This window comes from Sitodiplosis mosellana, unplaced genomic scaffold, assembly GCF_009176505.1.
Source record: "Sitodiplosis mosellana isolate CC-2019 unplaced genomic scaffold, AAFC_SMos_1.0 Smas_scaffold_30, whole genome shotgun sequence".
Taxonomy (NCBI): Eukaryota; Metazoa; Arthropoda; class Insecta; order Diptera; family Cecidomyiidae; genus Sitodiplosis; species Sitodiplosis mosellana.
This window is the reverse complement of record NW_022595272.1, coordinates 2674185-2701833: the sequence shown is the minus strand read 5'-3', so window position 1 is coordinate 2701833 and position 27649 is coordinate 2674185. Positions and strand designations below refer to the sequence as shown.

General features: G+C 35.6%; 1 protein-coding gene across 4 annotated transcripts; it reads left to right on the top strand.

The window, feature by feature from the left end:
- The first annotated feature begins 77 nt into the window (after positions 1 to 77).
- Positions 78 to 27151, top strand: LOC129569078 (steroid hormone receptor ERR2). 4 transcript variants are annotated; one of them, XM_055447484.1, is made up of 8 exons: positions 78 to 14176; positions 22100 to 22237; positions 22316 to 22583; positions 22669 to 22691; positions 22791 to 23286; positions 23354 to 23535; positions 23621 to 23793; positions 23923 to 27151. In XM_055447484.1, exons 2-8 carry the CDS (start codon positions 22106 to 22108, stop codon positions 24083 to 24085), a joined length of 1437 nt encoding a protein of 478 aa, XP_055303459.1. In that variant the 5' UTR covers positions 78 to 14176; positions 22100 to 22105; the 3' UTR covers positions 24086 to 27151. The 4 variants fall into 4 exon arrangements, with proteins under 4 accessions (XP_055303459.1, XP_055303458.1, XP_055303457.1 ...); XM_055447483.1 differs by having other exon boundaries at positions 80 to 624; XM_055447482.1 differs by having other exon boundaries at positions 80 to 14661.
- The last annotated feature ends 498 nt before the right edge of the window (positions 27152 to 27649 follow it).

The window sequence follows — 27649 nt, the reverse complement described above, 5'->3', positions numbered from 1 at the left end:
ATACTTCCTCTTCTTCTTCGCCATAAATTTACGTTTTCTACGCTGTATCTTTGTATTTCACTCAGCTCTCGCTCATTTCTTCTTCTCTCTGTCACTCTCTTTGTCTCTCATTCTCTTCTCTGTTTCTCTTTTCGCCTCTATTTTCGGTATGTGTGTTTCTTACTTAACCATTCCCGTGTTGTGTGCGTTTTCTGTTGTTGTGGACTTTTTTTTTTTGGTGTGCCCAGAACGTTGTGTCATAATAAAAAAATTTTTCGTTTTTATTTTAATTTCCATTTTATCGAGAAGGAAAAAGAATCAATTGGTTCCATTTAAAATCAGTTGATTTTGCTGATTCGAAATTATTTCGCGATTGGATGATAGTCGAGTATGAGTGTGTTATTTCTTTCAATGGGCAATGCTTTTGTTATAGTTTGTTTAGTGTTTTCATGTTACCTCATTCTTGATTAAGCCTGAACGTACGGAAGCCAGTTTTTATTCTCACTGTTTCCAGTCGTTGTTTTCTTTCATTTGTTTTATAAGTGACAGCGAGGAAAAAAAAAAGAAGTGAAATTCGATCAACGAGACACACGAAGTGAAAAGAAGTGAAAAAAACGAAACGAGACATTTCAGCTTGTTACTAAGGTGAGTGAGATTAATTCTTACATAGAATTGATTATAGGATTTGATGTGTAAATTTTTCTCTCCTTTTTTTTACGCCGTATCAATGTATGAGTCCATGTGCAGTGTGCACTGAAATGGACGACAAATTCGATTTTCTTCTCTGCGATAAGAATCCTGTTTAGAATTTACTCGTTTCGTAATTGAAACTCTTAATGGGTTTTGGTTTCTTTTCTGTCGCAAATACAATGTATATGAGAATGTGAATGGTGACGATAGATTCATTGAATCGAGTTATTACTGTCATTGATAGTCGAGTCTCAATGGGATGTCTGTATGTGAATGGTGTGGTGATTATACATGATAATAAATGGAATGCCAAATAAATTTTGTTGTTTCGGACTATTGCAAAATTCTTATTTACATTCCCAGTCTTCGTTTCATCTTCTTCTTTCTCTTGTGTATGAGCTTCGTTTTACACATTTTGGCATTTTCTCTCCTTCTTTGTTCCCACAAATGCATGCCAGCAGACAAATAATGATAACAACAGTTTGTTTTTTTTTTCGTTCGGTTTCATATTCATTTATCGCCTCTATCGAAATCCGGTGTTCAATTCAACAAGCCAAAAAAAAATAAAACACAAACACATTTCGCCTGAACAAACCAAACTTATTTTCGTTTTCATGAAAACCTGATAAAATCCAAGCTTTAAATTTAGTGGAGAAAAAAATTGGTCGCGATTGCTCATAATTTAAACACAAAAAAGGATGTTCGAAAACACATACTATCGTTCATTGGCATCGTTTTGTTGATTGCATTGAAAAGGGATAAAATGTCATCGGAAAAATGTTTCGCTATCTTATATAATACACAAAAATAGCATTGACATTTGCGGTTTCAGCGTGTTTATGTGCGTTTCGATTCTTTTTTTTTTCGCAATAAATTTAATTTCACCCAATCAGAATTTTGTTGTTGCGAGAGTCAACAAAGTCAGAATTTTTGTACTTGTTGCCATATACTCTACGTCTACCACATTTTTATTGTTGTCGCGCTGTTGTCCCGACAAATGAAATGGAGTCGATGATCGATTCAAAAACATTCTTGTGCTTTTTTCGCCTTTTAATTTGATGCGCAAAGAAAAAAAAAAAAGGAACAAATATTTTTTTTCGGTTGGAGACGAAAACAGAAAACAAATGGAGAACGTTGTAAATGTGTATTGCAATACGTCGTGAGCGAACGCGCATATATACACAAACACACACACGCTTGAACGGTGCCAACATTTCACATCGAATCGAGTGAGTCGAATAGTCGCGCGACTAGTGCACAAAATATATTCGTAGGGTAGGTCCGATTCTACAGCGAACTAAGCACACTGACGATGACATTCAAACCATATTGTATTCTTGCACTCAAATTATAGTTCACACTAGTACAAGCGCATGAATCTCGTCGCTTCTATTTCTAATTTAAAATTTATTTATTCTTCTTTATTTTTCGTCTTTCGTCGCTAAAGATTTTCCGCTTTATGAGCGCACCGAGCGTGTGTGTGTGTGTGCTTTTGTATGCGAACACAGCCAATAACAAAACTTTTTACGATTCACAGCAAGGGAACTAGCGATTGTTTCTCTTCTATTCTCGATTTATTGTTGTTGCTATTTTGTTTTTCATTCTGTTTGCTCCATTGAAAATAACATGTGATGACGAACAAAAGTTACCATTTTCTGAATTCGATGAATTCTCTCTTTTTTGTGTATTCAGCCAGTATCCATCATTCTCATCAGAAAAACTATGCTCGTCGTTGAATTTATACCGCAGATTCTTGCGAAAATGTTTGACGCGCGTACACATAGGTTACAGTCTGTAAGCACATAAAAGTGTAATATACGATAAAAACGTAAATTACTCCATAAAAGCAACCAACAATACTGACAATAGAATTATACACACAATGATCGCGATGCCAATTCTTGTCTTCGTCATTGCTTACGTAATATTCGCTTTTCATTTTGGATATTCGCAATTTTCTCACTGCTTTGGTCTTGGTTCGTGTTGTTTTCGGGTAAAATTACAATGAAAATGACAAACACTATTTCTTTTTTCTTTGGTGACACAGAGTCTGTTAGAGAGAATCTGTGTCTTTGAGTGCGATATTAGTCGCATGCAGGCCACAAATTAGGCTAGCAACAATGTTTGGTCTGTGATGTGTTTGTATGCAAACATGATGCCAAATCTGCTGATATTTCAACTTTTTTTTACATCGCATACACCATCGTCAGCCAATGAGATTCATAAATATTGACTAAAAATCCAATGAAATAACCGCAAAAATTGATAATGCCCATGAGATTTATCGCCAAAGTCATCAGACACTGGAACTATTTCAATCAATTACTGACTAGCCGACATTTTATGCAACAACCACAACGGCAGTCACCAAATGTGAACAAAAGAAAGCGCATAAATTTGCAATTGAAGTTTATAGAGTTCTTTTCTATACATATTTGTGTATGTCTCCGTTGATTTTACGATATTCAAATCCAAACGAAACAGACGACACAAATAATGGCTGCAAATGTATCACTGCAAATGTACCTGCTTCGGAACGGTTCCAGCGAATTATTTTTCATGACATAGAATGAGTTTTCACGAGTGATAATTGAACGAAACGAAACAAGAATCGAACACGAGAATACATCGATTGCATGCGGATGGCCGTTCAATACATCAATAATTGATTCTTCGGTATGCATACGAATGTGTATTTATTATTTATTAAAGAAGAGAAAAAAAATGACGCAATAAAACAAATGGAAGCCAAATGCGCTCAATTTAAAATGAGAATTCAAGGTCATGCATCGGTTGTGCATTTGGATTTTCTTTCGTAATTTATTATTAGAACAACACACCCATACACAGATTCATATGTACAGATTTCGTTTTGATGAATCGCTCGGCTATATATCCGAACGAAGCGAAATGATTGTGATACGTCAACAACGCAGCAGACTGAGGAAGGCAATAAAAAACTTGGTTTTGCCCACTGTTTTCAGGAGGAGAATAACAAACAAAAAATTGGAGATTTATCAAATGAAATGTAATGGATAAACGCCATACATTGTGGTCACGTTTTTAACGATAATTTGATTTAAATTTGGCAAAAAACACTGAATTTGGCTAGTCAAAAACTATCGCAAATCGATGTGTTCTACCCAAAAAAAAAAAATGCGCCATTATCTTCATGCGAGTCGAAAAAGGATCCATTGTCTGGCCACCCGAAGTGAAATACAAACAAAAAAAAACACACGACAATCATCATCGCGCTACTCGAAATAAATAAATTGATACTGATGAGAACAAAAGAGCACAAAGCAACAATAACAACAACGCGAAAGAAAGGAAAAAAAACAGATACTGAATGCAAAATAAAAAAAATAAAGCACAGAGTTGAAGAAACAAGATATGAGGATAAAAAAAAATCCAAATGCAGTCAATCGAATAACAATGACTGATTATTGTTTTTCACGGTCAGACCATGACAATAACACGAATGTTCTTCCATTTTTTTTCGGTTACAAAAGTATTAATTGTATGCTGTCTCTATTTGGCGGTTTGTGTGCACTCCGTGCAATTTCCACCAGTTTCGGATTTGCGTTACGTTTTTTTTTTTCTTTCGTTCGTTCGTCGGCTGTTGCCGTGCTCGAATTTAGTTCTTTTTTTTTTTCGTTCATTGTCTGCGTGCCTTTGAATTGCCAGAAATTCACTTCAACCAAAATTCGTTGTTGGTGTGTTGCTGTTTTTTTTTTCCTCTTTTGGGTGTTTGGTTATGTAAATACATAAAAGCCAACATTAAATGATAGATATAGCTGAAGCAAAGCACGACAAAGAAGTCACCATCGCTCAGACTGAACACCACACAAATGGTTGAATAGAAGCCAAAAACCATGCAATGTGTGTATGTTTATGTGTGTGTGTGTGTGTGCTTGAGTTGTGCGCATACAATGTATAGTTTTTCCTTCTTCTTCTTCTTCCCGTGTCTGGCTTCGTTTTTTGGGGAGCTACTTTTTTTCCGTCATTCCATTTCGCCCGCTTTATTTATTGCGTCTGCACTATTGTGCATATATATATTTTGGGATTTGTGTATTGTTCGCTGATTGCTAAGCCAAACGAGCCATTGGGCCTCTACCCATCAGCCACTGTTTCGCCTACAATATTTCATATTTCAAAATGCAAAATGGATTTACATTTTGGACTGACAACGCTGGTTAATAGCTACAATCGCATTTTAGAATCCACAAATGACCGCATGTTTATTGCATATTCACAAACATAAGCCTCTCGGACGCAAAGAACGTTTTGCACTTCGCAAACTTCTCTTCTTTTCTCTATCCAGCTGGTACTGCACACATAAATTATAATGAAAAGTGAATATAAAACATGATAGTCATGTTTGCACAGCTTGATAAAAATCACAATCACCACAGGAGAAAATGGCGAATATTTCGAATGACTAAACACACTAAATTGATATTCCAAAAATGAAATAAAAAAACAGAGAGAGAAATGGTAAAAAAAAACGCAATAATCAAAAGAAAAGCTCATAATGTTTTCTTCGGAATGGAATAAATGAGCTTATATCGAGATGTTCAAAATCCGCCAAAACTGCCAAATGCAGCCGAAGTACACAATGTGGGTGATTATTCGCCGCCCTTCACCCATGTATTCGCCAGACGAATTTGATGAATTTTTCAAAGTGGCTTCAACTACGAAATTAATGCGCTTGAATGTTTTAACAAATGCGTTGCGCAGCAAACCAACACACACACACACATACACACGTTCACAACCGAATTCGCATTATTTTCAGCTTTCCTTTGCCTAAAATTCTCCATCCATTTTGCATAGTTTCACTACCCATCTAGACTTTGTTCCCCATTCTACGGTTTCTTTTTCTCTCTCTCTCTCGTTATTTTAGTTTGTTCTTTTTTTTATATGTTGCCACTTTTCGCGTTCGCTTAATGTATATGTGTTTTTTTTTCATTTTATATGTCTGGTTTGTTGAAGTCTCTTTCGTCTATTATATGAACCTGTACACTTTATGGCATACGTTCTAAGCATTATTACCAAAAAAGTGAAGAATACACACGAAACGCCAAAATTCATGTTCAACAGCAACAACAACCACGATTAACCATATGGCTATGCATTTTATAATATAGAGAAATGTCGCACGTCGAGCAGGCAAATTTAATTTTCTAATACACACGACAATACAGAAAGAGCAAGCGAGAGACAGACACAGAGAAAAAAAAAACATGTAGCAGTCCAAAAGACACAGTCAATGTGCATTTGTTTTGACGCCACAACGAATTCAACAGAGAGAATATTTTCGGTTAAATTATGAGTGTGGCGTGCGTGTATTTGTTTGTGTGTGCATAAAAAGTTTTGATGGGAGCAGCTCACCTCTACTAAATATTTTATACATCCAATAAAAATTAGTGGAATTCGTTTTGATATTTGATTCTCTCTCTCTCTCTGTGTGTGTGTGTATGACAAACGTTGAAGAGAACAACGCTTCAAATAATCCCCGAAAACATGAAGTAAACTACAATTGAGGTTTTAATCGATAATACAAAATGGCACAAGAGGGCCGGATTTATTTCTATAATTTCGTCTTAATCTAACGATGTTAGACTAACATTACACATACCCACTGATATGAATTGAAACATGGTTTAATTTTGCCGACACACTTTTCATTTTGGAATAAAATACATTTTCGAAAGGAAAAAAAAAATTGCTGGCGATAAAAATGGCGTAGAGTGTGATGATGCACTTGTTTGGAACGACAAAGATCAAAGGTGATTGGAAGTCACACAATTTATTATTTTTTTTATTAGTCCAGAGTGTTAAACATGTTTAAAGTACAATATCGTTAAATGACTCCATAAAATGTATGCAGTCGCTTCATTTATTTGTTTATTTCAACCATGACAATGACAATACCTGTTGAAACGGTTGTTGGTTGCCTTCAAATATCGATTCGAGAATGTTCACAACATTTTAAAGAAAATATATACGGCAGTTTGTTCATGCAATTTGAACATAATATACCACATGGTCTATTCGAATATTCATGCTATCAAACTCAAAAGCAATTTGAAAAAAATTGCATCTGGTTGATGATGATATTTTACTATCGCACATCAATGAATGTGCGGCACCTTCAAAAAATCATTTATCAACATTTTCTTCGCAAATGAAATTCACAACGTTTTATTTTGTTAAAATTCAAGTTGACAAGGTCGCGTATTTGCCACGATCTATTGGATTTGTAGATAAAAGAGAAACTCTTCAGTATGAACTGGAATCAATTACGCTTATCAATATAGCAACGCATGCGAACGGTGTATTTATATGGGATACTCTGTTGTAGAGTGTCAACTGAACGAAATTATTCCGCATTCATCAAACACGTGCTATTGTCACAAAACGTTGTATACATTCACACAACATGCCTAATTTCTTTGCCTAGATTATGATATCACTTTGCGGCACCGCTCAACGCTTGAAGCGAACATCAACTAATTTAATGTGAGTCAAAGTTCGTTGATAAAGATTTCACTGACTGAATTCTAATGTGTAAATCCATCTATGAATAGATGATGCACGGCAGCTCGTTCCATTTGTGAGATGAATCGAGATATGCTTTGAATTTTGTGTGTGATAAGCAATAAATCTGTTGTGTCAATACTTATTCTATCAATAATTCAATTGATTGAAAGTGTTATTTTTCCCTTGATAATTAATCAATGAAATGATACAAAAGACATTTCTCACCTGGAATTTAAATGCTTAGTCAGGTGTTGTGGGAAAAAGTATATTATTTTGATTAAAAGTAGGTTAATAAGCCAAATTGACTATCAAAAATAGTTTGTTTATTGACTATAGCGACTAAGATTGTCTTTCCCAGCGATAAAAATAACAATTTTGTTTATGGGAATCGATATTCTTAACCAAATTTGTATGAATTGAGGATTAAATACTTTGGAACTCAATTTTCCAAAAAGGAAATAGTTTACGCTATCGTATTTGAATGTGTTAAGAGTTCATTAAAGTTATTGGTATTTAAGTTGAAACTCCATGTTTTTGATAAATAAAAGAAACGCTTATTTTAATCCGATTTGTAAACTAAATGTTCCCACTTTGCTCATACCATAAGTTATTCCACATATCATTGAAACTTCATCACATCATTTGTTCTGGATGTGTGAAAAAGGTTAATCAAAAGCCGTGTACAAAATTGATTGAATGAAAGCGACTAATCTAATGTGTATATGCGCTGAAGATAGAGTGAAATCAATTATTTTTTTTATTATAATAATTGGTATAGACCTTTGCTTCGATCCGATACCATTATTTGGTCAAAGAGTCAAACATGCGGCCGTTTCATAGAAATTAATACGAAGCATGGGGAGAAAGCGACTAATTCTTTAAGCGAATTACGCACGGATGCGAGGATCTACTCGATCTTGGGCCAAAGTCTTATCGCAGTGGCATTGAAACTGTTTCGATGTGAAAATAAGAAATTTGGGACTTTGTAACGAGCATTAGAAATGATAAGCTGAGATTGGTAAACAGAATATTGAAAAAGAAATTTTGACACGTGCCATTTCTTTGGATTAAAGCATATAATCAATATTACTTTGAGCATAATAAGAACTTTTTTTTGCATTTGCTTATCAAAAATCTGCCTGGAATCAAGGCTGAAATGTGATGCTCATTTGAATTTCAATTGCGTGTTTGGCTTAATTGACCAATCGCCGGCGAGTGGCAATTCGTTGAGTTTAAGAAAAACGTGGCATTTGCATATGAATTACGCTAAATGACGGTTTGTTCTCAGCGCATTGCGATTGTTGATTACTCACGCAGACACTCTATGTTTTACGAAGATTATTTTTTTGCCATCTTTTTTGGTCATAAACCTCGATAAAAATGACGAAGAGCCGCCAAAAAATGTCTGAACGCAGCAGACAATGCAAGCTCATTTTTTGGTTGTCAAACACTAATTAATCAAAAAGCCGAGACTAAGAATGGGAATGAAGTGAAGAATGAAGCTAAATGTGTGAGAGAGAGAGAAATAAAAGGAGAAAAAGAAACCAAACTCACAAATCCATTGTTGACGTACATAATTCTTAAGTGCGAGCAAAGTGTATTCGAGAAGAGTGCGCGCGTATTGGCTGTCTCTCATACCCGCCTTGCGTTGGAACACATTTAGCACTTAATGCAAAAAACGAGTAGTGTGCTTTAATGATTACATTACGCCTACGAATTTTACCCGAAACTCATTTATTAATATTTTATTTTGGCAAGAGTGGCCGAGCCAAGGCGAGGCAAGCAGCCAATACGATATAATCGATAAATACGTGACAATCGGATTCACTTGGCACGAGAAATGATTGTTACCGTCGATCGGTCTCAGCAGACGCTTTCAATAGCCATTATAAATGGGTGCATTCGCCGAAAAATCAACAAAAGCAAATGTGAAGAGAGCGAAGAAAAAAGAGCGAAGTGAGATTCAACACACAATGCGTCGTGTATGACTGGGCGAATTGTTCTTAGTGCTTTTTGTTCCTAGCTCCCCGACGCTATTGAAATCATACGGGAATGTCATGTACCAAGTACGTTCACAGCAATTTGCTGTTTTCTTTCCTTTCAAATGGAAACAAATAACAAAACAAAAATAAGTGTGTAAAATTGATGCTCATTTTAAGCCTTTTTTCGCTGCCCTGAAAATTACAAGAAAAAAATTCAATTGAATAAAAAATGAATATGAAATAAGGGAATCATTGAAAATTTGGCCCCATATGAGAAAGAAATACGTTTATTTATTTAGAACTCCAATAAGAAAGGCATTCCAAAGAGAAAAAATCTAGCGTCAGCATAGCGAAAAATAAAGACAACCAAAAATGTTCGGCAATAGGATGCTAAAACGAATGAGAAACAGTGCAGAAAAAGTAGCAACAACAAGTAAGAAGAGGAAGAAAAAACCCAAGCCGTACGATGCGAAAGGGAAAAGCAAATTCGTCACGACGGAAAAAAAAATTGACAGTGAACACATGCTCATGACGTGCAAAAAAAGCGATCTGCCGAAAAATTTCAAGGTCTCGACTTCTTTCTTCCACAAATCACAGCATACATAAAGGCGAGAAAGAGAAAAAAATAGACTTGAACATTGTACATCGATCAAATTAACATGTACTTTTTGTCAGGGGGCCCCATCGCTCAAAATGACTAAGTTGTTTGAGGCACGAAAACACAAACAACAACTTATCGACACACACGATGCTCGATGTAAATAATCAACAACGAAACAGAGAAAAAAAAACAATAATAATCACAATAATCATGAAAGCAACCGAATTTTCGGCAATTAAGTGATGTGGGCTCCAAGTGAACAGCCTGTTGTCTTCTTCGGCGTGTGTTTGTGTGCACATGGTTGTCTGTCAAGGCATTGTTTAATCATCTCGACCAACGAGAATAGAATTGCAAAGATTACCTAATGGTCTAAGTGCGTGCGCTTGAGTTCCGTGTGTTCCGATCCACCTTTTGTCAAGTCGAACCGAACCCAACGCTAACCAAAACCAAACAGTGGCCAGTTAACCGCTTCACTTTTGCTCTCTTCGTTTGTCCAAAATCGTCCAGCGCACATCTGTAATTATCGGCATCGAATACGTCGTAATAACAACGACGTCTATGCAATTTTCTAGCATGATATTCATTCGGAATAATATTAAATTTATGAGCACACGTGCAACCACTTCTTTTTTTTTTTGAAATATGAACCAAAGAATCATGCCTCGTTATACTCACATACAACAAGTGCATGTATTGGTTTCAATTATAAACCGAAAGCAATAGATATTTGTTTCAATCACTTAGGATTTTCCTTCATCGCCGCTGAGATAGTACGCTGCCGCGTACACAAGCGCTTTTTTGATTATTACAATGAAAAAACCTGATCTTTTTCTATTCTAATCCAATATCCCGAATTTCGATCGTCAAAAACTACACACGCAAGTGACAGTCGATTGGCGCGGTAAATGAGATTAGCCATTTGATGGTATTGCAATGTGAATTAACACTCATAAGTCGATTAGTTCACTAGTGTGTGTAAAATAGCCTTCAGCGTGCACAGTGTATACACATGTACACTTAGAAACAACAATGATTCAGTTGTACTGGCCAAATTTTGCAAGTTGTGCTAAAATAGGCTGTTATCGTTTCGATCAGAGCACACGTCTATTCGCGTTTCTCATTTGCACATTTTTAAATATAGAACATCGATAGAGAAAGAAAAAAAGTCATTCAAATTAGATCGATGCGATATTAAGAGTGAGATAATATGTGCCTCTAACCACTCGCATTCAGAGCACAGATAAATACACTGCTAGACATATAATTAAGAAATCAAAATGCGTTCTCATGGCGCACAATTTTCTCAATGGTTCGAGTGCCTTGATTGAACGATGCATTAATGATTAAGCCGTAATTGAGTCGTAATTGATTCACTTAAATCCCTGACGAAAAACAACGCACGTAAACACCAATTGAAGCACATATACAAGACTATTAAAAGTTTTATGTACTCAGACGGATTGAGATTGAAATTGCTTGATTCCATCAATTTTGGCATGTAATACGCAAAAGAGATGTTGAATAGCCCCACCAAACCGAGCGGCCAATTCAATACGATTCGATATGATATGAAATGACTCGGAATTGTTTTGCATTTGTCATATGTGTGTACACATTGCTTGTGATTGGAGGTTCAAACTCATATTCATTTTTTTACGCCGAATGGACGGTAGAGATGTTCCAGCGTAACAGATACCAAAATTAAATATACTCTACCCAGCTATTAGTACTTAATACTTTTGTTTACGCTGCGAACGCTGACAAAAACAAATGTACACATACTGATCTGTAATAATAGATTGATTTGATAGTGATTCAATGATTCAACCACAAATCGTACGGCCACTGTAATATACACTAGCTGTGCGGCAACAACGACTCAGAGAGACACAAGAATAGGAAATTAATATCTGAATCTAATTGGCAAAAATAGCCAGAGACAGAGAGAGAGCTGCACTAACCATAAAATCATTGTGCGATCATAATACACTCGCTATATATGTTTATATATGAAATGAGGGCCCAGGAAATAATTTATATTAGCATCATGAGAACAGCTGACAGATAAGCAGTCGCGATAAACATTATTTGGTTGAAAGGGTTTTGATGGCGGCTATTTATTCGGAAATACGTAAACTCACATCATATTCACACATTTTTCGAATGGAAACATGATCATTTGATATTTGCAATGTATCGAATTTACCAATCGCTTATCTGTCTCTCTCCATCCACATTCTAATGATATCATAATAATATCAAGACCAAGAGAAAGAGAAAGGGACAAATAGCAGAAATGAGAGAAAATATACTGCACAAAAAGCGAAACACATGAATTAGTCGAGCGAATTTTCTGTTCTATATTCGCCACATAACAATTAATTAGTGTTTATACGTATATATATTTATATGGAAGCCTAGTGACTCTATTTACATATAAGTCGATTCTTTTCTCTGTTGCTGCTTTCTATCTCTCTTTCTCTCTCTTTCTCTCTCTCTCTCTCTCTCTCTCTCTCTTTCTCTCTCTCTTTCTCTCTCTCTTTCTCTTTCTCTCTCCATCGCTCGCTCAGTGTTTTTTTACTGTCGTCTCGGCGGTGTATATAACCGAAACCATTTGAGCGGTATGTAAAACGACGCTTTTTAGTTATTGATGCTTACATTCAATCCAATTCGATTGGCTATATACTATGCTGTGTAACGCTATTTGTTAACGATGCAGCAAAGAATCGCTGCTGTCACTCGTCTACCACAACTAAAAATCTATACACACAACGCCATCGAATGCCGTGTGTAGAGTGTAAAAATCACAGACACACAGTCGCAAACGAATGTAAGCGAAGAATATTTAATACGAATACATGCACACATTTGGCCATAAAAATTCGCCAAAGAAAAAATACAGCAAGAACAACAACAACAACGATAACCGACGAATTGAATGAGCGAGAAAAAAATCTCCGGCATACATCTACACGAGCAAAGCAATCGAGTACATATCACGATAGAACGGCAACTATACATCGGCATTCACGTTCAGTTTCACTACATATCGTGTACGCCATCAACATATGTACGACAGCAAATCGGTGTATATACACTTTTGCATTCGTACATATCGCTGGTGTGCAAAAAAATATAAGCCAACCAAAAAGGCACGACAGAAAAAAAAAGAATGAAAACACACATACACAACCACCACCACCACAACGACAACAACGAAATGGAATAGAAAACAGAGTGAAAAAACAACATCAACAATCAAGAATGAAATAAAATTTGGATTTTGTGCAAAAGTAAATAGAATTTAAGTTTCAGTACGAGCCATCGTGTCGCACAGTAAACAGCTAAAACGCTGATACACAGAGAGATAGATAGAGATAGGACACGCGAGCATAACAAAATTCACAATCTGCGAATCGTTGTCGTTATATTCGGTGTGTGTTGTGTGTTTGCGAACGAGAAAGAGAGTCCAGTATATTGTTGAATTGGCGATGTAAGCGAGCAGATAATCAACACAAAAGTCCCAGAACTAAAAAAAAAAACCCGAAATCCCAAGCGCAACAATTTTTCCAAAGCTCCTGCATCTTCTTTCGCGTTAAATATCATTTCAAGCGAAAGAACACAAATCCAGCTCGCATTGACTAGACGTGTGCAAATTTTTCAGTCAAACCTCCGATTAAATTAATTTTTTTTCGCACAAAATAGCAACATTCTAGTTGTTGACTTCACTGTTGAGAATTTGCTTTTTTCGGAGAAAAACGTTGCTATTTATTTCTTGATCCAGTGTGTTTTATCAGATGAAATGCTAAACTAAAATATTCTGACATTTTTTTGTTGTTTTTAAATGCCTTATCAATTACCAAACAGACTTGAACACCCAAAGTGCCTGCTTTTAGTGCGTGATCCGTGAATATTTCGACCAGTTTTTTTTTTTTCGTTAATTTGACCAAATTGTCTATAAGCGAAATTTGTGATTACATTTTATACAACATTCTTTCGAGAATTGTTCGAACGTTCCGTGTTCTGAATTTCGTTTAAAAAAAAAATAAAAACTTTGTGACTGTTACAATAAAAAGAAAAGAAAAAGAGAGCCACCGCCGATGAACTATAAACTTTATTATAACCAGTGTGCCTAAATTATCATTTTTAGACATTCAAAAATCACTGAATTGCTCCAGGAAGAGAGCGACTTCGATCAATTTTATACATCTATTTAACCAACTATCAAACGATCAAAACCCTCAACTAGACATTCTTCTTGGTGATAGACGATCGCAGTAATAAAAAAAAGAGAGAAAAAGTACAATCAACGAATACCTAGAGACAGAAGAGAGAGAGAGAAAGAGAGAGAGAAAACAGAAAGAGAAAAAAAACCCAAGTAATAAATTTATATTTAGTTACAATTAACTAGTGCAGAATTTATACGATTTTAATCAATTTTAATGAAAATAAATGGACACAAGTACTCGTTCACGTTGATCGGCATCAATAAATTGTTCGCATTCAATGTGAATATGTTGGTATAGCTACGGAACGGAATTTTTTTTTTCTTCTGTTTCGTTGTTGTTTTTTTTTCTTTCGAAACAAATAAGCGACCATAAGACGGCATAGACGCGCTTCGATACATAGAACAAAACTCTAGTGATTTTTTTGCGAGCAAAAAGAAAGCAAAATAAAAGTCACTACTTTGCATACTCTACTTATACACATCGATTGGACAACAGAAAAAAAAAATCGGTGGCATCGTTGACGCGAATAAATTATACATTCGGTAGCTAAATCGATCGAAAACGCAATAAAAACGGCATTTCAATTCTTTTTCGAAAATCGATCACAACCATGGATGTTTGGATGCAAGATGTGGTAGGTTCTGTTTAAAATTTATTTTTGAAATGTAATCAAAAGCCGTCACCATAATTTATGGCGATTAATTGAATATAAACCTCGACCGGCCCAGGCCTTTCTCAATAATTTTTTTTTTTTAGCAAAAAATAAAATACCTAAAATTAAGAATTGTGTTGAAATCAGTCAAAAAATAAATCGCAACGACGAAATAAATCGGAATTATCAGTAATTAATCAGAAAGCGAAAAAAAAAAACAACACTGAATTCACGGAATCAAAGGGAGACAATGTAATCAAATCCACAAGTCGAAAGCTGCAATAAAAAAGCAGAGCGGCTAAACTGCATGATATATCATACGTAAATCAAACAACGATTCACATGAGATATTGTATATTGAAGCACAGTGAATGCAGCACGGTGACAAAATATACAAAATATAAATACTCTCTCGGCAAGCAGCAACAGCACAAAATTTTTTTTTTAAACGATTATCAAGTTCATGGTCACAACGATCTAATTCGATTCGGTGATGCATTTGTTGTTGTATTATTCTTGATCTATCGTCTCTGTCGGTGTGGCAGGCGAGCGAGCGAGCGTTTCAAAATCGTTCGATTCAATGCTTTTACAATGCAACCAGGATTAAGTCGCCCTTATAATAATTTATAATAATCTTTAGTTTTTTTTTTATCAGCAATTGAACTGTTTCATATTCAATTAATTCTCATCTGTCCATCTTGCTTACGTTTTTATCGATGAAATTTATGGATCTTAATCGCTCTTTGCTCTTTTTTTCGTTGTTGTTGTTCCACATTCGGTGCATACACACACAGACGAATCGAACGACGAATAGTTGTGTGCTGTCGGTATGGATGCACTGTTCAAATGTATTGTGAAATTATTCATCTGCTCGCTTCGCTCGGTGTGTCTATTTTAAGTAAAAATCCGTGCAATTTGTGCGACGATAAAAATGAGTCGGTGTGAGTGTGTGAGTATATGCACAGCGTATCTTCGACAGAATTGAATTCGAATGTAAAGGCATTCTGATTGCATTCGGCTAAATTGGACTGGCGCACACACGACTTTTTGTATCAAGCGATGCTTTTTATTATCTAATCTGAGCAAATGACAACAGGCGCATCAGCAATTGCTCCATGAATATTTGTCTGGTTCATGTTATCTCTCTCTCTCTCTCTGGTTGCTTGTAGCTACGCGTTGCCTTTGCACCGCATTTTGTGCGGTTGACAAGAAAACAATGGGTGCAGTCAGCACTCTCTCGACTACACGCCAGAAATCGACAAAAATCAATTCATTTATTGTTATTGCTTGCATTCATGCAATCTGTTGAAAGTGTGCGCTCTGCATTCGCTGCATTATATTAGCTAAAAATGTTCAAATGTTCGATTCGGTTCCGCTTAAGCGATCAATTTGTATGTTTTTCTGTCTTTATCGATGGTGCATTTGCCATTGATTTGGATTTAGTTCCATCTTGACTGGGTTTATCGTTGCACGCTTCGATGGAAACGTTCTAAAAACGGATCGTCTTCGTTGATAGTGTTTGCGTCGCCCTTTTTTTCCGTCGTTGCCAAGTGCAAATGGTAACACATAAAACTGTTACCATTTGAACTAATCCGATCAAATGTAACAAATTAAATTCATTTAATGCAATCGAGTGAGTTTTTTTCGGCTCCATTTAGAACGAGTACGGAAAAAAAGAGAAAAAAAATGTAAAATTTCAATTGAAAAAGCGGACGCTTATTTATTACGCGAAAGTTACTTGCATCACACATATCACTGATCCGATAATATATACTTGTTTCAAAGCCAGAGATCACACGTACTCGCGTCCGTGCAAATGCACTAAGTAAGGAAAAAAAATGAAACTGGAACACATTTACATACATTGAAAATCCCGGCAGATAATTCTTCTCAAACAAACACCATATATTTCGAAAACGGCTAAAAATGCAATTTTTCAACTTCCGCGTTTCACTCAACAGCTCTGATGACCCCTGAGCAGGGGAAACATGTTTGTAGTAGAAAACGTTTTGCATTTACAGATTAAACAACGGCGTTAGAACCCCATGTTATCAGTGGCAAAATAATAAATTTCCGAGCGAGTGAGAGAGACAGAGTCAAAATAAATAGATTTTGATTAATATGATTCAATGAATTGCGCGGCGGAGAGAGGTTCATTGAAACTAGAAGCAATGGCAGCGATTTTTGATGCAAGCGATATGATGAAATATAAATATTACGATACAAATGTGTTTACCAAGCCTCTACAGTGACGCATTGCATTACGTAAATTGCGACGTACGAGTAACATAAACACACAGCACGCAAAATGCAAACACTTTTCATTTTTCAAAGCAGTTCAACACAAATCAAAACAGAGATGAAAAAATGCTGTCCCAAGCGCAGAAGACCGAGGAGAAAGGAACGTGCGAGTGCAAAAAAAATTGCAGTACGGCATTTCTGCATCAATAAGCAGAAAATAAAAATGAAGACGCAATACGGGTATGTGCAGTGTGCAGTGTGCAGTGTGCACACACATATTTTCTACGAAATGTGCAATGATAACCCGATGGCGGTGGCCACAGTGTGTGAGATAGCAAACAATAGTTCGTTGTGAGGGAAAGAGAGAAAAAAGTATATTCTTTTTGTTGACACAACAACTCACACAATTATGACACCTTTCAATTCAACTAACTATTTGAGACGAAAAATTTCCGTCTTTTCCATAAACCAAACGATGAGCTTATCTAAATCTATTGTGACGTTTAATAAATCATCTGCCTACGAATTGAAGATACAATGTAATATCCTTATCAGCAGATCATCGTCGTCGTCCACGACGCTGGAATCGCACACGTCAGACAAAGTTTGACGATAATAAAAGAACAGAAAAAACTAAAGATGCTGCCATCAAAATATTTGCATAAGATTTGTTGCTTTTTTTGCATACTCGAAATAGAAACGACGCCTTCTTAAGTACGATTCTGCTGAGGTTAATCGTTGTGCGATGCAAATTTCAGTGGAAAATGTTTTTTTTTTTAAGTGCGAGTATCTTAGAATTTACGAGAGACGCGATAATGACGTATTCGCATGACGATACCATTTTTCAATTAAAATGCGCGAAGTGTGCACGCCATTAGGATCATCACTGTCAGACTAAACGCAATGTTGTATGTGCCGAGGCAGAAACGGACACAACATTTTGTTCGCAGTATCGTTACACACCGCTCTCTGTTCCATTTCGGTTCGAGTGCTCTTCTAGTTTATGTCGATTTTTCTTTTTGATTCAGCGTTCTATATTCTTTGAGCGATTAGTTTCAATATTGACCTTGAATTCTTCACATAAATATGGCATATGCATTTCGATTACATCATTCATCACCCGCCAAACATACGATCCACTTTGCGTTTTTCTTTACCATTTGCGTTTCGTGTGGTTTGGTTTCGTTATTTTGTTGTATTTCTCTTCTGTTCGCCAGGCAACGAGAATTTTAATTTCGCTTCGTTTGCTGCGTGCCGTTTCTTTTCGTTCTTCCATGCGATTGCTTTCCGTCTTGTTTGACTGACAGTTCAGTTCTTTTATCGGCCATTTCATCATCTGTCTTTCATTGTGGATTCACTCTTGGTTTTACTTAAATAGCTCAAGCGCACGAAATCACCTCGGCCATTAGATAAACGCAGTTGCCAACTCGCAATAGCAAGAGATAGACACACACACAGAGAGAGAGAGAGAGAGAGAAAGAGATGAAAAACGATGAAATTAATATTCGCATTAGTTTCTATTTTACTAGCCTACAAATTAAGCCGAATTCCAATGAAATTCGCCGCAAGCCAGATGAATTGACGCACGAAGATTTTCCACATTTCATTTTTGTTCTTTTTAATTGTGTGCTTGAGTACACACATGAGAGCTCTGCGAATGTTAATCGCTTCTCAAGAACAAATTCGCGCTCTTACTCGAAATGACACTTGCTAGATCTTTTCACATTTGGCTGAATGAATGGCTTTCAATGATCATTTTAACAACACTCGTTTTGTTGTTGTTTTCAAATGCCGGGATGCCTGGATTTCATGAGCCATTCATTCGCTCGAAATCATTCTCGGAAAGCAGATTGTTTTTTTTTTCTCTTCGGTTTCTTTCTTGCCAATGAAATTGCGATGAAATCTAAATAAAAACATAGCATACAAAGAGTTGGCCATAATAATTTTTTTTTCTGTCGCTGTCATCGATCATTTTATAGCCAGTCATTCATCAATTCATTAAATTCGAATTTAAATCTCTTTTTAATATTTGCTGAACCATTCTGTATCTGTTCGTTTTCGGACTGTCAGCACCGAAGACAAAAATATCGTGTGCTTGTTGGAACTCGGCCCGTTCTTCTCTTTTCAATTGAAAGCTATTACATAGTATTTTTTGCGCGCGGATGTTTTACCAGAGAATATTTGCATAAACGAAACCTTTTATGTTGTGGTTTGTCTAATGATGTTATTGTCGCTCGGTGTGAGTGAGATCGCTGTCTCACTCTGTCTCTTGGTGCGATGATTGCATGGGATTTGGCATTTCGGTTTTTATGATGGTGCTCGCACATAAAACTATCTACATTGTAAACATGTCGAGGGGGGTTTTTAAAAGTAAATTAATCATTTTTATGTGTTCGTGGATTCAAACTTCACGGCTTTGCAATGCCTAGAAATGAACTTGCACCGCAAAAAAAGAGGACGTTGCAAGCGTTGAATGCGAAATAAATCAAGGCGAGACAGATTTAGTGATTCTGGAAATTATAACAGAAAAAAAAACTTTTTACTTCTTCGAAAACTTTTCACAAAAAAAGTACCGTGATTGTAGTGTAGGTAAACTTTCGATTCAAAGGGATAAAATTACTTGCGTAATTTGATTCCAAGTCAAATTTGACTAAATATTGCAAAACTTTGTCGGTGTGCAATCGCGTTGTTATTAGTAAAACTAACCGAGCTCCTGTCGTAATTTCTCAATGTCACGCAGAAAATTGTGCGCTTGCAATCGTCGTTCATGTCTCCGGCTTTCTGCTTGTGCTGTGCTGCGCTGCAATTAAGAACATGTTATGGACCAGCTGTGTTCGCAATGTAAACTATATCGCCAGTTCCGGTGCAAAGGAAAAAAGAAGAAACAAACAGCAGAGAAAAAGAACGAATAAAAAAAAAACACGACTTTCAAACAATTCGTATCTCTGTATTCTCTCTTTCGTTTTCTACATCTAACGATTTACGATTTTTTGCCATGTTTGCTTGCGTTTTCTTTTCTTCTCGTATGCCGACGATAATTTGGTGCTGCGTTTTCTCGTATCCAGTTAACGACGAAATGCTATTTGACTATGAATTTTAACGATGTTTCTTCGCTAAAAGCCGCAGCAAAAGAAAGCAAATGGAACAAACAGCAAAAATGCAAACGCGGCGAAGGAATCTCGTTGAACATCCGTTGATATTGGACTGCACCAATTTGCAGCTCGTTGCGACGTTTTAGCTTCGCGCCCAAAAATAGCAATCTGCATTGTCCAGTGACTTAATAGCGTCGGTTCTGTTGGCAAATGAACAAATAAATTAGCTGAAAGCGAGCGAACGAGTGATAAATTTAATAACAATAATATGAGTTATGGACAGAGAATAATAAAGAATTATTTCGTGTGTGGTTTCGACACAACTTTTTGTTTTGCGACAGACTATCAACATTCATTATCGCGGTGTCGCCGAGCGAATTGCGTAGCACCAACCGACCGACCGGCCACACCACTTTTTATTTGGTTTTATTCTTTCTCCGAATCATTTGTATTAATCAGAACACAATGCATTTTACTTTCAAATTTTTTCGAGTCGAAAGTGCATCGCGTATTTTTTTACGACGCAACATAAACACGACGCGTCGTTAAAAATATCGCTCGCAATTCGAGCGAAAAAAAAAATTTCGTAAAAAATATTCAGCTCTGTCTTGTTCTGTTTTTTTTTTTCGTCCATTCTATGTGTAAAGGCGGGGAAACTACACAAATGTATGGGCATTAGTCATTTTTTAATAAAACTGCATGAAATTTTTTATATGCGTACATTAGAACGAAATACAAAATGTTCAATTTAATTTTTTTTTTTAAATATATACGAAAAGACAGATGATAAATCGCATTTTGAGCGTATGCAGCTCGACAAGCAAAGAAAGAGGCAAGACAAATAGCAGAAAATCGCACAAAACTATTATGTAAAATTACAGCATGGGAATGCGCGCAACGAAACTAAATCCAAATGTAGAAAACCCCACTCATACACAGCCAATAATGTGTGTGTGTGTGTGTGTGTTGAGTTTGCCACTGTGGTGTTTGAGAGCGTATATAGAATGGCCCGAAACACACAAACTCTAAATAAAGTTTTAAATGAAAAATTAAAACACACATTTACATATTTATTTACGCTATGGTTGTGTGATCATATCACATCACACGGCGCACGCTGTGTCCGTCTCACTCCGCCGCCTATCGTTGTTCTCTCTATCGCTTGCTCGTAAGTTGTCCGTGCGTGAATGTTTATTTATCGTGGATTCTCGTATATATTTATTACACATAAAAGTGGCTGTGTTTTTTCTGTGTGAAAAATACACAGACCGGTTCACCTTGAACTTGGCCACGAATCGAAAGAATACGCGCACTCACACACATAAGAATTTGGCTTGAAATGCATGCGATTGTGTATGGATGAATGTGATTCTTGTTTCTTTCTCTTCGCCGTTCTTTTTTTCTCTCGGTGGATTCGTTTTTTATTCCATCGTTCCGCCGTATTTTCACTTTATCGTTTCGCCTTCATTTTCGTTCGGACGACTACTTTCCTGACTCTCTCGCTGAGTGTGTGTGATGAGTGAGCGTTTGTGTGCAATTCTCTTTTTCGATTCATTCTTCTTTACATTTTATTTTCGCTTTTCACGGCTTTTGTTCTTTCTTTTTCTGTTTATTTCTGAATTGGCGATTTTTGGCCGGCTAACACATTTATGCAGTCGATTGTAAAGAACGAATGTTTGTTGCGTAAAAAGAAATTACAACCAATTTTTTTCTGTTCGCGTCGTTTCGCTTTACTCTCCTGCGCTGCAAGTTTAAAGCACAACAACAAGAGGAACGATTGTGTATGTGGTTCAACGTAAAATCGTGCTAGCCACCGAATTATTTATCGAATTGAATTTTAAAGAATTGTTCCACTGTCATATATGTGAATTTGATGGCTCACGACTGAATATTTTGAAAGAATTGATTTGTGTGTCGTTTTCTATCTCTTTTAAATTATTTATTGGCGAGCTATTTTTAACATCGCGTGTACTTTCTTTTTTTTTTTTTTGCTCAATTTTCCCTCAATAAATCTGTCTGTCGTGCAGAAAACAGCGATTATCATTTTTATGTACTAATTTTTTACGTCTATTTTTGCCTCATTTCAGATTCCAATGATGGCAGAGACTCCGACACATGCTCACATAAAGCAAGAAATCGATACTACATGCTGTAGTCCGTCGCCATCAAACGGCAATTTCACTGCACAAGGTTTCATATTCAATAATTCAACTTCAGCAAATACGGTAAGAGCTTTTGCTTTTGAAAAAGAAAAACAGATTTTGGAAACAAGCATGCTAATGCACTTTGATTTTTATTCACAGATCGAGATGGATTTCAAATGTACACCCATCAATAACAATACGAATAAGAATTCGCCAGCATCACCGGAACGCCAGTTCTGTAGTTCGACCACACCGTTGGGCGACGAAAAGTTCCCGGTGTGTCCGGATCAAAATGATTCCAACAAAGAAGACGTACCGCGTCGTCTTTGTCTCGTGTGTGGTGATGTGGCTTCCGGTTTTCACTATGGAGTCGCCAGTTGTGAGGCGTGCAAAGCATTTTTCAAGCGAACAATCCAGGGAAACATAGGTATTTTTGGTGCCTTTTTTTTACTTACAATCTTTTTATTATCCCTTTTTTCTAACTTTTTTTCTTCTCACTTATCATTCTTTAGAATATACGTGCCCAGCTAGCCAGGTAAATTTTATTTAAAACTTTTCTTCTATGAATATTGGAAAATATGTAAATTACCACTTATTCATCCCATCTCTTCAATTATTTTCGCACCAAATTTAGGAGTGTGAGATAAATAAGCGTCGTCGCAAGGCATGTCAGGCGTGTCGGTTCCAAAAGTGCTTATTGATGGGCATGTTGAAAGAAGGTGTTCGTTTGGATCGTGTTCGTGGCGGTAGGCAAAAGTATCGTCGCAATCCGAACGCAAATCCATATCAAATGCAGATTTTTCCATCGAACAGCAGCATGCCACCAAATTCATTGGAAGATATCAAAATTTTGGAGGTCCTTACAATTTGCGAGCCCGAACTGTTGACTGTCGTTCATCCAAGCATTGAGCTCATGTATAACAAGAACTTATCGCGGGATAACATCAGTACCGGCAGCAACAGTAGCGATTGCGGCAGTTCCAATGAGAAAGATACCGACGACAAAAGTGATATATTTATGGACATGGAGCATCGCATCGAAACTGACGTTCAGGATATGCTCAGTGTTTTAAGTGATATTTACGATAGAGAATTAGTTAGTGTGATCGGCTGGGCCAAACAAATTCCAGGTACGTTAACTCTTTAAACGGAATCATTGTGAACGGTTTCGAGTAACTTCTCTTTATTCGGATACAGGATTCGTTGAACTTCCACTAAACGATCAAATGAAACTGCTACAGATGACATGGGCTGAGCTGCTAACACTTCAATTGGCCTATCGTTCGATACCATTTTCCGGAAAATTGGTATTCGCCAAGGATTTTTGGCTCGATGAACGAACAGCTAAAGCATGCGGTGCCATCGAATTGTTCACTCATGTAAGAAATTCGTTATTTTATTCTTTGATCGGATTTTCATTGTATTCGATTTTTTAATTCAATTTTGTCTTTGTTTCGTTTTCAGTGCGGTCAAATTGCCCAGCAATTGGAACGTTTGTCGCCGAGGAAAGAAGAGTATTTCCTGCTAAAGGCACTGGTTCTATCGAATTGTGAAAAAATGCTAGATAATCCGACGGCACTGATCAAATTTCGTGATTCCATTTTGAATTCATTCAATGAATGTGTCTATTTGCTGAGGTACTTTCCATTTTCTATCTAGAAGAACCATCAACCGTATCCGCATTTAAATCTTTCTCTCGTCAGGAGAGAGATTGCAATTTTTAAAAAAACCGTAACTAATCATTTTTTCGATCATACATTCCATAGGCAAAACGGAGCCGTGTCTCAACAACAGCATTTAATGCTTATAATGCCGTCGATTCGACAAGCCGAGCACATTGTGCGAAAATTCTGGATCGATGTGTATCGCAGCGGAAACATCAACATGAAGAAGTTGTTCGTTGAAATGCTCGAATCCGTATCCAAATAGCATCGAAACAGTAATCGTCTAAACCAACTAATTTATAAAAATGCTATCTAAGCGAAATCATGCGACGGTTTTGATATACATCCAAAATCATATTGACACACGCAACACAACACACATACACACATAAAAAACTAAAAAAAAAATGGAACGCAGAATGCACAACCTGAGTACAAGTAGATAAATAGATGTACGAGTTTGCAAACCGCCCAGAATATTCATTCAGATTTGTAGCAATTTTAACCGAACCTATTAACAATACCAGCAATTGTCAATGCAATCAATTTTAACCAGTTTACCATGATCCATGCCAATAGACCGACCGAGTGACAGAAGAAAAGGAACGCGTAATCAAATTACGTTGCGTTTTTTTGTGTAACAAAGAAATAGAACGGGAGAGAAAAAATAATGAAGAAAACCAACACGGGTTTAACAATCAAAGAAATGCAACACCGCATCAAACTAATCAATCTTTTATGAATCGAATACAAGTGAAAAATCAGGAGAAACGCACGAGAGAAAGAAAAGAGAGGAAAAATCATTAAACCTTCAATTACATTTTATTACTTATATATGTATTTATAATATGATATTATATTCCTAAGCAATCATCGGTTCCTACATCCAAACGTTTTATCTTTTTTCTCTTTTTTTTTGTAAATCATTGTACTTTATTATTATTTTTACCCATTTCGTGTTTTCTTCAGAATGAAAACGATTTGAAACGAAAAGAGAGAAAAAAATTGCGATTTAAAAAAAAAAAAAACAATAATTTTATTTTCGAAACTATTCGAACGGAACCAGTGAAAAATGGGAAATATTTTAACAAATTAAAATTTGGCGCTCCAACCGAAAAATTTTTACCGAATAAAAAACGTATGGTTTTATTTACATATCAGGCAATAAATGGCAAAGAAAAGTTTCTAAAACTGAAAAATAAATGATAAAAATGAAATCAGCTTGACACCATCGTAGCCGCATTCAAAATTTGATCTCAACGAAATGAAAGATAAATTGCTGTCGCAATTTTGTATACGCATTGAATTTGAGTGGGAATCGTCTTGTTTATTTCAAAATGAAATGGAAAAGATTCAATTCAAATTATTTTCAAAAGAAAAAACAAAAACAACTTTATTTGTATCGTCAACCATTTTAAACGAATATCTTTGCAAAAGATTTGTTGTATATTATATTTTTCATGGAACGATCAAGCAATTTTTATACTTGTGCTAACAAGAGAAAGGAAAATCTATCGAATAGATATGAATATACTATTTGGAATTTAATGAGATTCATTAAGACAAGCTTTGAATGTAGAAGAAGCTCAAACGATTTGATATTGAAATGAGTAGGTCAAAGTAAGACGGATAAAACTAAAGATTGATGTTGTTAGATTTGCTTAAAAGGATGTTGAGATTATTATTTTTTTATGCGGCAACACACAGAGAGAAAATATTTTATTGAAGATTGTATGAGTGTTTAGCTAGCAATTGTTAGGCATGCAAAGAGTATTTTGAGAAAGTTAATGTTAGAAAATGCATCAGAGAGTATATATTGAAAATGAAAACAAATCTCCACAAAGAAATATTTTTTATGTTTAAAAATGGTCTAAAAAAAAGTGCAAGTTGCAAAATGAAATCCTCAATTACCAATCATGTAAACAAAAGGAAATTGCCAAAAAAATTACGCGATGTTGCCGATCCCCACAAATATCGCCAAAACAAATCCATTTTAAACACCGGAAATAACACGCACCAACGATTCTATCAACTAACAATTAACATTCTTATCTACAAAACTATTTTACGAAGATAATAGAAAAATGAAAATAGCAAAGACAAAAAAAGAAGAGAATAACACACCGTAGAACACTTTCGTTTTTAAACGCCGAATATTAACGTTGAATATTGTTACAGAAATCTTCACTGTTGAAATTTAGTTGTAATATGAACAATACAATATGAATGCAAACACAAAGAGCAAAATAATATTTAACAAAGTAACCATAGTAACCTCATTAAACAGATAGTACAAGAAAGATGAAGAAAGGAAGAAAAGAGATGAGCAAAAAATAAAATAAAAACATGATAGAAAATACCATTATATTTCTATTGTAAATAGCAAAGCGAAAGAGTTCACAATTTAAATCAAAACGATGAATCGAAAACCGATAAAACAATAACAACAAAATCCACCAATTAAAATAGAGGAGTATTTTTGAAATAGAGCCAGAAATGCATAAAATAGTAAACCTGTTCGATTTAGATGGTACAAATATAGCAGCAATGCGACGTTTGAGATAGAAATACGACAAGTTAAATAGCAATAGTGATGAAATTACAAAACTCTTTTCCAAATTTTAAATAAAACATTTTCGATAATTTTTCATTTGAATTCGTTTAAAACTTTTGGGTGTTCAATGTTCAAAATTTTATACGTGAACCGAAATCGATAAATATAAATTTCAGCAGCTAATAATTGTAAAAATAAAATCTAAATTTTCTCGAAAAATCATAATACATTTTTAAATCCGTTTACATTCGAAAATAAAGACAACCAAATGTCATTGAATCGCACCAGACAATTTCGAATTATAGAGAGTTTTAAAACCAGTTTTAATTCTAAACAAAAAATGAAAGCAAATAATTTAAATGGGTGAACACAGATTTTTATTATTCTAAATGTTGTCACTTATCTGTAGAGATTTTAGCTCAACTTACCGAAACTAACCAGCCGGGAGAGAATGAAAAAAAATATATAGATTCAATGCTTTTGTTGCAAACGCCATTTAATTTTGATTCCAACATGGAATTTCCATGCATTTTTTTCCCTGTCAGCGTACAATTTTCTTGAAGAACACAGAATCTGTTTAGTGATTTTTAGACATTTTGGATTTTCATGCAATGATCCATAAGCAAAAAAAAAAAATTAGTTACATAGAGTGCGCTCTAGGGCAGAGAGTTCACCGCCCAACCAATCAATAATTATAATTATTATCCACAAAAATGGAAACCATTGAGTCAGCTTTGAGTGTTTTAGGCACCGAAAACAGAATAGAGAAGCAAAACTTTACAAGTTTCGGGTTGAAATTATGAGTAAAACTAAAGTAAAATTAACAATAGAAGCAAAACGTTCTGACGAAAGAGACTAGTATAACAAACACCGCTAATTTTAAGATGATTAATACAATTTTTACCAATTTACATTGATTGTCATCATCCTTCTCAAACCAGTGAGTTTCTAACACAAACATAAACCAATCGAAGACAAATCAACCCATGCACGATCAGACACTAACCAATTTTCAACAATCATTTTAATCATGTTTCCGAAGGAGATGCTGAAAAAGATGAAGAAAAAAAATCTAAAGAGAGAATAAAAAAAACCCAGATTTCAAGCTAAGTTTCTTTTGTTTTATAGTTTTAGCGATTTAAGTGATATAAATTTAAAATTTAATCTTAATTAAAAATTATCCGAAAGCGACAACATAAATATCAATACAAATAAAAACCCAAAAAAGACATTGTCTCTTTGATAACGACGCCCCGCATTTCACAAGTATATATC